This window comes from Sciurus vulgaris (genome assembly GCF_902686455.1).
Source record: "Sciurus vulgaris genome assembly, chromosome: 2".
In the NCBI taxonomy this organism is placed as follows: Eukaryota; Metazoa; Chordata; class Mammalia; order Rodentia; family Sciuridae; genus Sciurus; species Sciurus vulgaris.
In genome coordinates, this window is record NC_136462.1 from 106,569,982 (window position 1) to 106,582,659 (window position 12,678).

The 12,678-nt window shown below is 46.4% G+C and overlaps 1 protein-coding gene across 2 annotated transcripts in view; it reads left to right on the forward strand.

The window, feature by feature from the left end:
* The window catches only part of LIPC (lipase C, hepatic type), a 131,288-nt gene that overhangs the window by 98,173 nt on the left and 20,437 nt on the right, over window positions 1–12,678 (forward strand). For both annotated transcript variants that reach the window (XM_079125923.1, XM_079125922.1), the window contains exons 2-5: window positions 5,505–5,692; window positions 9,123–9,305; window positions 9,791–9,908; window positions 11,948–12,181. In XM_079125923.1, coding sequence (XP_078982049.1) covers window positions 5,505–5,692; window positions 9,123–9,305; window positions 9,791–9,908; window positions 11,948–12,181 — 723 coding nt within the window. The remainder of the gene's footprint in view (window positions 1–5,504; window positions 5,693–9,122; window positions 9,306–9,790; window positions 9,909–11,947; window positions 12,182–12,678) is intronic.

A 12,678-nucleotide genomic window follows, 5' to 3' on the forward strand; every position in this document is an offset into this window, starting at 1 on the left:
TACAAACAACTCTGTGAGGGGCATATTAACACCTGAGGCTCCTGTCTCATGTGCTTGTGTCCTCTGTATCAGTCAATATATGGCAAGCACTTGACAGAATTCAACGGAGCAGAAGCATCCAGCACAGGCCTCACCAGCAGAAGGCAGAGTCCGACTCCAGACAGGGTCTCAATGCCAGGTGGCCCAGCTCATTTGCCTGCAGTCACCCACCTGATGATGTCCTTACCCAAAAGAAAATGAAATAATTTGTTCTTGTATGAAATAGACAAGCCCTCAAACCTGAGAGCTGACTTAGGAATAGAGAAATCATTTGCTGCAAGGAATCTTAGATTAGAAATGGAATAACTGGGCCCAGCTTCTCCTTCTGACTAATTTTGAGGGTAATTTTTCTGCCCTAGGAATTTGCTGTCATACAGAGCACAATCCAAGCCTTCCTGGCCTGATAATTCCTTTTCCTGATTCCCTTGAAGCATCTAACCTCTTACCTTAGTTAATAGACCCCTCTCAAAATCACGGCATCATCCCCAAATTCTTCCCATTGGTGTGTCTTTATCTTTATGAAGACATGAGGAAAATGACAATTTCAGAAGATATGCCTGAAGAAGGCGCAGTTCCCATCTCCCACAATATAGAACCAATGTCTTCACTCCTAACCGAATCATTTGTTTTCCTCACAGCTTTTCACAGTGTTATTGTGAGGTTTAAATGAGTCAATACAAAGAAGATTATTAGAAAAGTATCTGGCACAGGGAAAGCACTTGATATACATTAGCTTTAAAAATGCTGAAAACCAATGTGGATATGTGTGTGTATGTGCGTCTAAGTGTATAAGGAGATATGAATAGGATCATACCTAATGAACTAATGATTCTATATATACTAAGAAAATACTCATAGATTCAGACAAAGCCTTATTTATAAAGATGGTCATCAGTGCATCAGAGTATTGTAATAGAGGAAAAAATCAAACAACCAAAATTTCCAACAATAATGAAACAGGTAAATCCATTATGCTGCTTTTCAAAAGCATGTTTATGATTAATTTTGGGTGCTCTAAGAAAATTATCATTATAGGTAAAGAGGGATTAAATGCATTCATATACAATGATCTCAGTTTTAGACTCTCCAGATAAATACCTCTGGAACAATACCTCCATAAAAAGACAGAATGAAAAGTCCCAAAAATTACTTGGGTTCTGTCTAACAAATACAGATATTTATTCATTTCAGCACTTAGATATTTATAATATACAATAAATGTTTTAATTATACAAAGAGAAAAATTAATTGTAGAACAGTCGAGAGTCTATTGCAACACCACAATTTTTTTAGGAAAAAAAAAAAAAAAAAGGATAAATTTTTAGACCAGGCCAGGTCAGCGGGTGGAGAAGATCATTGTGAGGTAGAGTCCTCAGTAGTTGTGACCCACTGGACGGGGGAGAGATGACAGAAACTCCTCTGAGCTTTCTTGCTTGAGTGACAGCATGGATAGATGATGGTTTTATGAACCACAATAGGGAACATAAGAAGAAAGGAGGAAGAATGGGTTGGGAGGAAGGAGCATAAATTGGTCGGCTTGCTGAGTTTGCAGCATGCTAAGGATCCTCAGGTGGAGAAGCCAGGCCCAGAGCTGGCCGGATAAAGGGCGAAGGCTTAGGGAAGAGACCTCAATAAAGGCCTGGGTGTGGGCCTGGGTACTTAGCTGAAGATGTGCAAGTGCTCTGTGAGTTCCAAGAAGGGAACACTCGGGTTCTGCTCCTGTGGAAGATGAGACACTTGGGCTCCAGGTCACCACCCCTTCTGCCCAGCCTGGGGCTGCTTCCTTCTGAGCTAGCAAAGAGTCCCTCTGAGACTTACGGTGACTGAAATGCATTTTTACTGTGGCTGCTGCTCCCATTGAGGCTTGCTAGGCTCTCTGAGTCAACCACATCAACCTCACTACTGTACATTTTGTAGAAATGGTGCTCAAAATAGTGGCCACTGCCTCATGCAGGGTCCTCTTTGAAAAGCGCCTTAGGGATACCATCCCAGGTTTCAGGGCCAAGAAAGTGGGAGGTCCTGGACATCAGAAATCCTGTAACTGCTCCAGTTTTCCTCTTCATCAGAAAAGCGCCTGGCACAGAGAAAGCGCTCGATGTATGCTAGCTTAAACCATGCCGAAAACCAGCGTGGATATGTGTGCATCTTTGGCCAATAGGAAGCCCAGAACAATATCCGTGGCCCATCTTCAGCAGCCTTGTAGGATAACACAGTTTCATTCACAGCATTAATATCATTTCTGTCTTTGTTGTTTTACTGCCCTTATTTTCTCTTATTTTTCAGTTTCTTCAACTATGAATGTTCGTGAACTACTTACAGTCAAATTTTTTTCTTCCATACCATTCCCACCCGTCCATTCTCCTTCTCACTCCTGGAGTTGCTGGGAATTATTCTTGTCCTCTTCTTCACAACAGCCCTCCAACTCTGATGTCCACCAAATCTTAATTTTTTTGGCCCCAGAGCCCCAATTTCTTCAAAAATTTTTCATGGATATGAGCTCCTAAAGAATCTTTCATCCTTCTAGATTTGACAGGTGCCTCCTGGTCTCCAGGTGTCTCCTTAAAGCCCTGCTCAGGGCCATCCCCCTCTGCGGCAGTGGTCAATGGCTGAGTTTCATGCCTGCCTCACCCACAGGGCTGGGGACTCCTGAAGACAGAGGTCACGCCCCTTGGCCTCCAGCCAGTACAATGCCAGGGCCTGGGCCTAATGGATACCTAATAGTGTTTATTGAGGAAATGAATGAGCCAATGAGCACATACTTAAACACATTGTATGTGCAGCTTCCTCACACACATTCAAGAAAGCCAAAGGCCCCAGGAAGGGCCCTGCTCTGCCGAGTTGTCTGTGGCCTTTCCAACTGACAATTCTTTCCATTGTCTCTTTGAACAGCCTTGAGACCTTTCAGAGCTTGTTCTCACAGCTAAATCCAGAGTAAATACACATAAGACAGAATTTGTCCTGTGAGGGGCCCCAGGGTAAATTTTCACAGAAAGGAAGGATTTCACAGATCAAAAATGCAAGATGCTGGGTGCTCCAATCAGCATGTGTTTTCACAACACACCTTTACACAGGTGCTAATTATGTGCCAGGCATTGTTCTGAGCTCTTTACAAATATCTTATTTAATCCTCATAACAACCCCATGAGTTAGGTACTATTTTTATCCCCAATTTATTTTCATATGGTCCTCTTAGCATTCAAAAAAGCTGCCATGAAATGAAGGAGTCATTTTTCCATAACTGAAAAAAGAAACTTAGTTACAGTAGATCCAATGTACTGAATGTGAGCCTTTGATCTGAGACCTGAATCCCATAAAATACCACATCACTCATCCATTGAGGGTTGAACATCTACCATGTGTTCAGGGCTGCTTCCCATGAGTTCCTACCTAGGTGAAGGAAACTCAAACTTAAGCAAACCAGCCCAGAGCTAGGCCAAGTGGTGCACACCTGTAATCCAAGCAACTCCAGAAGCTGAGGCAGGAGGATTGAAAGTTCGAAGCCAGCAGCAGCAACTTGGTGAGACTTTGTTTCTAAATAAACAAAGAAATAAGCAGCCTGCACGGCAAGTACATTAGAACCAGGCACACAGTAGAGTACTGGCAGCAAGAGGGAAAAATTATCTCTGGGTTCTTGGAGGGTATGATGCTTCAGCTCTGTTTTAATGGATGGACCAGAGTTCCAGGCGGAGAAACAAAGGTGGGGGAAGCGAGAGTGCCAGGTACGAGGGTGTGAAACAGCACGGGGGGAACTGTTGGCAGCAAAGAGAGAGGAAGAGTTGGGAGTGAGGGACAGTCATTCAGATGATGGCCTTGGCTGCAATACCATGAAACTTACAGTCACTGAAGGATACAGTCCTTTCTATTCTAGAAAGAAATATGAAGAATCTGCATGAGGGAAGATGGAGAGATCCAAAGAGGGAGAGACCAGTGAGTAGGGTGTTTCAATAACCCAAGCAAAGGACTTTGTGTGGAAATGAAGGCACTAGATTCTAGGGATTTTTAGGAACACCAGGCTTTGGACTGATTGGGAAGCTGGCAGAGATATCAAGGTGACACTTGGGCTTTTGTCTCAGGCATCCAAAGGGAAGGGGAGTAGACCTAGAAGCTGGCTTTCAGGGGTTGAGGACAAGCCAGGCCGTGAATAAGCTTGGAGAAGCCCAGCTGGGCCACAGACATTTTCTTTCATTCTCTCAGAATAGTTAATTCAGATTCTCGCTCACATCTCTTTAAATAAAATATGATGCATTTCATTCTGTCATCATAGTGAAAAATCATTGCCCTTTGCTGGGAATTAATAACCTTTGGAATTAATAACCTTTGGGTAGGAAAATTGGTTTCATTAATACCTCCCCTTGCACTTTGTAGGTTCATCATCTCTTGGCCCTGCTGTCCCCTGAAACCAAAAGCCCAAGACTTATTATTTGAGTAGCCTGCATGATTTTATGCTCAGAAAGAATGATCAGGGTCCTTAGTAATTGGACTGAATTAAGTCACTGACTAAAAATGTCAGCATGGCTACATGTCCGCCCCTCAGCCACAGGGGAGCCCACCCCCTACCAGAAGACAGGGTGAGAGCTTTCTCCTCTAGTTCTGGGCCTGATCTTGGCAGGAAGATGTCACCCATTTATGTGCCACTCCATGGAAACATGGCACTTCCCTGTCATCTAGAGCAGAGATCGGAGGCACCCCAGCCCTCTAGGTCTGCATGCTACCCTGCCCGCCGGCTTCCCGCCTTCTTAGGGCCACAGATTTTCACACTTCTGAGCCTTTCCTCTTGCTGTTCCCTCTGCTCAGAAAGCCCACTGCTCTTCCTCAAACACACACAATGCCTCTATCACCCTTCAAGGCAGGATCAGCTCTGCGCCCTGAAAAGTCCTCCCTGAATGCCATCTCCTCTACCAATCTACCACCTCCTCGGTGATGCTCCTCACCCCCGCCCCAGCCAGGCTCGTCTATGCCAGGCTTATGTGATATGATGTGTCTGCAATGAAAACATGTGAGGTAATACCCAGAGTCATCTAATTAAGATGATCTCGCCACTCTTCCTAGCATTGGGAGACAGACCTGCAATCCCATGCTAACTCTACTAGTTCTGGGCAGTGAGATTTGGGGAGGGGCTCGTCCTCTTCAAACCTGGGTCCCAATGCCTCATCTACAAGCCCCATCCCCCAGAGCTGTTCCTCTACTCCTGACTGACTGACTGGTCACTGGGATGGCAGGTTGGAGGATTAAAGGATCTGACCCCCTCCAGCCCCTGTGTTGGATCCTTATAGATCAACCTCCATCACCTGGCTATTGGGCTGCAAAGGCTCTGTTGGGTTCCCCAAACCTGCAGCTCCTTCTGATCTCTGGCACCTAACAGTAACCTCTCCGAGCTGTGCTCTTAGCAGCCTGTGGGTGACCCCAAGGCTGGCAGAGGTGGAACAGAAGCCAGGCTGAGCACAGTCCCCAATTTTATATTCCAGAGCTGATTGGGAGAAGATCTCGAGCTGTAGAAACAAAGAAATCGTTGCAGGAGACAGAGACCAGATTCCTGCTCTTCAAAGATGAAACCAACAAGCGCTGTCAGATCCGGCTCAATCACCCAGACACGCTGCGGGAGTGCGGCTTCAACTCCTCGCTGCCTTTGGTGATGATAATCCACGGGTGGTCGGTAGGAAACGCGGACGTGCCTTTTTCTCTTTGCTTTCTCGTTGGCTTTTTTCTTCCTAGTATGTTCAATTTTTAATAAAAAGATAGGGCTCTGATGATAACAATGTAGTGTTTGTAAAGAACGTGCTAGTTTTCCAAGGGCTTCCCTACTCTTTATCTCACTGGTTATCTCAATTCCATGAGTGAACAAGACAGGAAAATATAATTATCTCCATGTTTCAGATAAAATGTCACTCAAAGGAGTCACGCGGCTCATTAGGGCCCTGAAGGGACTGCAGCCCATGCAGGTGTGCAGGTGGAAGGTCCTGCCTGAATCTGCATCTTCACCAGGAAAGGCAGGAAGCAACTCCGGATGAAATGTAATGCCATAAGGGCAACAAACAACAGACCCAAATTAGTAGTGATTCAAATAAAACAGGAGTTTGTGTCCTTTTCACACAATGATCCAGAGAGATGCAATTCAAAACTGGCTAGACAGCTTTGGTCAATGAACTCCTCAAGGTTCCAGGCCCTTCTGGCTCACTGCTCTGCCAGCTCAGAATGTGGCCCTTGCTTTCATGGTCCAAACTAGCAGTCTGTGCTCTCAGCAGCCTATGGGTGACCCCAGGGCTGGCAGAGGAGCAGATGTCACCAGGAACACTAGCCATCACATCTTGATTCCAGGCAGCCATATAGAAAAGGATATACACAGGCTCAAGAAGCAACGTTTTTTAAAAAATAGCTCTATTGAAATATAATTCACATGGCACATAAATCATCTGTTTGAAGTTAACAATTCAGTGGTTTTGGTACTAAAGAGGTTTTTTTTTTTTTTTTTTTTTTTTTTTTTTTTTTTAAATTTGCCTCCCAGAAGCACCTGTGCAATGCTTCCAATTCTAACCACTTGGCCATACCTGGGTGGAAATGTGACTAAGAAGTGCAGCCTCTTGGAGAAAGTGTAGCCTGCCAGGCATAACTATGCATGCCTGTAATCCTAGCAACTCAGGAGGCTGAGGCAAGAGGATTGCAAGTTCAAGGTCAGCCTCAGCATTTTTATTGAGGCCTTAAGCAATTTAGTGAGATCAATGGTAAAGCACCCCTGGGTTCAATTCCCAGCAACAAAAAGAAAAAAATAGAAAGTGTAGCTTTTAGGTGATGCTAAAAATCCCATTACTATAAAGGAGAGAAAGGATATCATGGGCAGAGTAAAGTCAAACCCTGGGGGGCACCTGCCCCCCTGCCACCAGCCCACCAGTGATTTGAAGTTCAGCTCACACATCGAAGCCCCTAGACATTCTGGTATCTCTTCCACAACTTGGAAAACTGTTTATGCCATTTTGTTGAAAAAATGCCCTTAAAACCCTCATCTAGCCCTTCCTGAAGGACAAACAGACTCGTCTATCCCCTTCCTCTCTCCTCCAGCCCACCCTTGCCCCTGCCTGCCCCTTACCTCCCTGATCTGCCCCCCATCTCTCCCTGTCCCCCCTCACCTCCCTGCCTTCCATGGCAGGGTCCAGCCACACTCACTGCTTATAGTTTCCTGCTCGGCCTTGTTTGAGCTGTACCTTCTACTTAGAGCATCCTTTCTCCTCCCCTTCTCCTGATTAATTCCCACTTTTCCTGCAGGACACAGTTGCAAACAGGTCTTCCTGCAGGTCTTCACCACCTCCAGCCCAGCCCTTCCCCAGAGTTCCCACACCCTCCTGAGCACCTTCCAGCTCTGCCCTGCTGCTGGGCTTTGTCATTGTCTGCCAGTGTTTCTCTGTCCTTGCTGAAAAGATTCTGTCCTATTCTTGTGTAATTGACCACAGTGGGACAATACCTATTACATAGTAAGTGCTCCAAAATATTTGTTAACTGACTTAATGACCAAATGAGTGAGTCTTATTTACAAATGCAACATGAAGATAGCAGGTTCCCCTTACCAAAATGTGTCCTTCATTCTCAAAATCCTATTCAGCCTGGAATACAGCTACTGCTACTAATTCTAACATTAAAAGCAACAACTGCCACAATAATGGACATTTAATGAATCTGTACTATATTCCAGGCAGTGTTCCAAGTGCTTCCCAACCATTCTGGAAAAAGGGCATTATTATCCCCACGTTCCAGATGAGGAAACAGAGACACAGAGGTATTAAATAACTTGCCTGAGCTCATTCAGTTAGTTAAGTGGGAAAACCTGGATTTGGAGCAGGACAATACATGCACATCGAAGGTACTTGGTAAACGTTTATTATAAATGACTGCATCTTGCTGGATGTCATGGCACACTCCTGTAATCCCAGGAACTCAGGAGACTGAGATGGGAAAATCACAAGTTCAAGGTCAGCCTTAGCAACTTAATGAAGGCCTAAGCAATTTAGACAAACCCGGTCTCAAAATAAAAAGGGCTGAGGCTATAGCTCAGTGGTAAAGCACACCTGGGTTCAATCCCCAATATAAATATAAATAAATAAATAACTGCATCTTCTCCCCGAAGGACATGCAAGGCCACAGCAGAGCCCTCCAACTTCACCTCCTGCAGTCTGGCCTTCAACTCACCCAGATCTTCTCCCACCCCTAGACATACCACACTGCCCTTTCATGATTCTGTGATGTTTCTTCTGCCTGGAACACCCTTACCCCAGCTGCTACCACACTCACTGGCACACCTCTTCCCTCCCACTGAAATCTGGTTATCCTTCAAGACAAAATGCAAATGCCTTGCTCCGTGAATGCTTTCGGAGCACCCTGCAGACTGGTGCCTGAACAAGGTGCATACACAGGACAATTCTCTATGCCCCTGCTAGTCCCATCAAAGCCAGCAGAAGGCTGCCAGCAGGGTAGAGCCAACTGGGGATTCAGAGGTGCACTAAAGCAGCCTGCAAGTGGGGGTGATCTGGAACTGACCTCAAAGGACAGGTCAGATTTTGGGACCTGATTTATACAGACTTTTCCATTGTTCAAGGATTCAGAAAGCCCAAAAGGGAAAGTTCAGACAGTGTTTCTCAGGTGGGGAATATCTGGCAAAGTCTGGAGATGTTTTTGGTTTGTAAAACCTGGGGTAGAAGATGCTGCTGGCATTGTAGTGGGTGGACCAGGGATGCTACTAACCAACATACAGGATAGTCCCCACAACAGAGACCGCTCTGGCACCCAGGCTGAGAAGCCCTGTGTCTAGACCTCTCTCTTGGAAAAAGTAATCCAGGGCTGGAGTTGTGGCTCATTGGTGGAGCACTTGCCTAGCACATGTGCAGCACTATGTTGGATTCTCAGCACCACATAAAAATAAATACACAAATTAAAAAAGATATTGTGTCCATCTACAACAAAAAGGTAAATGCTTTTTTTAAAAAGGGATCTAGCATTATACAAGAGCTGGAGAAGGAAGGGGGGAAGCGAGGAGAAGGGGTCCTAGCACGGCCCTCCCTCGGTCCTCAAGCGAGTTTAACCATCTGTGGGCCACTCAGGTGGACGGCATGCTGGAAAGCTGGATCTGGCAGATGGCGGCCGCACTCAAGTCCCGGCCAGCCCAGCCGGTGAATGTGGGGGTGGCAGACTGGATCACCCTGGCTCACCGCCACTACGCCATCGCAGTGCGCAACACCCGAATCGTGGGCCAGGAGGTCGCTGCTCTTATCCGGTGGCTAGAGGTAAGCCCCACCCTCCTGAAGCTGGTCTCCAACAGCAACCCAGGTGGAGATCCTGAGTGCTAAGCTCACAGGACTAAGGCCAGACCCCACGCCTCCCTCTGATGCCCCACTTGATTCCCTATTCTGTAGAGACTTTATCTCCCCACTCTCCACCCACTACCCCTTTTACGCTCACCCTTTTGGAGGTGTTAAGGGATTTAAATGCACCCTGGAAACCATCAGTCCCCACCCAGATGAGTGCAGTCACTTCTGTAGAGCATTAATGGCCAAGTAAAGACAGGCAGGTGGGAGGCACCAGCCACATGCAGAGTCCCAGGCACCTGACCAGAAAAGAGGACAGAGGTCTTGAGGTGAGAAACCAGCTTCAGTTGGACCTCCTCATTTGTGAGCAGATACAAAGCACAGGGTAGGTTCTCAGAGCAAGATGGACCCACCCAGGTAGGCAAAGCTTTGCCTCTTGCAAGGATCTTGCTGCTGTCTTCCAGGAATCTGTTCAGCTTTCTCGAAGTAATGTTCACCTAATTGGGTACAGCCTGGGTGCTCACGTCTCAGGATTTGCAGGCAGCTACATTGGTGGAAGGCACAAGATTGGAAGAATTACAGGTAACCATTCCTCATGACTCACTCGCCATAGTCCCTGCTTCTCCACAGTCTCATCATCAAAACACCCGACTTCTTCTCTGACAGGTTCCAGTTCATGGGAGGACTCATAATGCTCTCTCAGACATGACCACTGTCATGAATTGCTATTCCAAGAGAGAATTCAGAGCAAATTACAACCTCCATTCCTATTACCTTTCCTCGAATGAATGCGTCTCATAGATGTGCCAAATAGGACTAGAAACAGGACTTTCAGTATACTTTTGCAGCAAGACAGGCTTATTTTTTAATCTATAGTTTAAGAAGTCCAATGCAGACAAGTTAGGGAATGACAAATACAGCTTAATTTGCTGGAACATACCAGCTACATTAGTGCCTCAGTTTCTGCAAACTTGTGAAATACATGGGCCTTACTCTGGACCCCACTGGAGTTGAAGGAGGGAGTCTGTACCAAATATCTCACCCCAAACTCCACACCACTCATAAATGGCCCTACTGCTCAGGAAGAGCTGCATGTGTACAGTCATCCCTGACATTGACCTCACCCTGCCACTCACACTGCCTGGATTCCAAAAAGCACACACTTGGCCAGATTGTTCCCCAGCAAAGTCACTGCAACCCACTGACACCTACAGAGAAATCCAGGAGGCACGAGCCAGGTCCTTAGTGTCATGTCCCCAGAGCCCTCCAGCTTCTCCTCCTGCCATCTCCTTTCTGGAACTCTAGGCGTCCATAACCCTGGATTTTTCTCTACAAACACTTGGTGACCTCTTTGTGCCTCTGAACTCTGCATATGGTGTTCTCTGTGCCCACGACTCATCCAACCAGGCCTATCCTGCCTACCTAACTCCTACTCAGCCATCAAGACCCAGCAGGCTAAAACAAACAATTTAAGATGAAAAACAGGGACATTGTGACTTTCTTTTATCAAGTAACAATAGTTTTAAAACAACTACTTTTCTACAATTACCACTCCTTCATAAAAACTATTTTAACATGAAAAAGAATAAATGTCAGAAATTGAAACTGAATACATGTCATTATGAGAACTTATCTGCTCATCCTTTTCCTCTTTTTCTCCATCGTGTTGGTAATGGGAGGCCTGGCCCTGACTGTGGAAGCAGGACCAGAAGGCTGAGTTAGAATTCAGCAAGGTGGCCTCAGGCCTGAGCCCCCAGCCCTCTCCATTCTGGATGGTGTTGGGGTCACATCCGGCATGATTAGCCAGGCCTGCCTGACCAGAGGCAGCCCGAGAGCTCACTGCACTGCTGTCATCTTACAGTCAGCTGCAGAAAAAAAGGGAGTCTGTGGGTGATGCTGGAGAGCAGGTGTTCTCAGAGCCCAGTATCAGTGCCTTCCCCCTAGTAAAGGATAGAAGCCAGGGCTGATGGGGGATATCAAAGGTCTCCAGAGAAGGCAGCGGAAAGAAAGCTGGAAAAACACTTGAATGCATGGACACTCTCCAGTCAGCCATCCAAGAGCTGCTGCTCGTCTCACGCAAAACATCTGTCACTTGTGGACCAGAGCTTCGTGCAGCCATTTGCTCAGAACATTTTCACCCTGGAACAGTGATGTCCTAAGGCTGTCTGGACATTCCAGTGAGATGACATTAGTGTAGGAGAAAAGCCAGCTTGTTTAGGAAATTATTGACAACATCCAGCAAATAAATTCTTTCTTTGATGGGTAGGTTCAAACTATATGTAATGAGCACATAGGTTTTTTTAAAGCAAACAAATGCGCTTGAAAGTAGCTTGAGAGGTACTCAAGATTGATTTGCTTAAATAAATCAAGCATTCCCTCATAACCTTATCTCTACTATTGGATAGTCTCCGCAAACCTCTTCCCCACCAGGTAATGCCCAGCCTGTCTAATTTTCAGCACCGTGAATTACTGTGGTTTTATTGCAGAAAGGTTATGGTAAAATTTTCTGGAGAAAGATTATACCCTGGGTTTCTCTTCTTCCTGCCAGCTCATAAATGTATAATATCAAACAAATAAAAAGTACATTTCTCCTCCTGACCTTACCCTTGCTTTCCCCTCAGGGCTGGATGCTGCGGGCCCTTTGTTTGAAGGAACGTCCCCCAGTGACCGCCTTTCTCCAGATGACGCCAATTTCGTGGACGCCATTCACACCTTTACCCGGGAGCACATGGGCCTGAGCGTGGGCATCAAACAGCCCGTGGCACACTATGACTTCTACCCCAATGGAGGCTCCTTCCAGCCCGGCTGCCACTTCATAGAACTCTACAAACACATTGCACAGCATGGCTTAAATGGTGAGAAAGAGGCCGAGAGCACTGACCTGCTTCCCACGCCCCCAGGGGCCTCTGGAACCCAAGGACATCTACCAACCCTGTGGGATTCGGGGCAGAGCTCAGCCAGGGTTGGGGCCAGGGTTTATGATCACCAAGTCTAATCAGAAAGAAGACCTGTGGGAGTGGGTAAGGACTGATGGTCCCTGAGGATGAGCAGAGGGACACCATCAGGGAAGCCCAACCTCTTACCCCTGCCCAGTATGCCCCAGCAAAGCCTTTTCAGGGGTACCAGCCCTTCTGAAAGTTGAGTCCTGATGCTGCTGGATATTCCTTCTTCTCAGGAAGTTTCCTCACTCTGGGGACTTCCACAGGAGGCTCTATTTTAATAGGTCTTGGCATTCTGATCCTTGGTCACACAAGAGTGAGAATAACTCTTCACCCACCTTGATCAGTGGATCCCAAGGACAGTGCTGAGATTCTTCCAGTGTGAAATCCAGTTGCAAATCTGTTCTGTTACA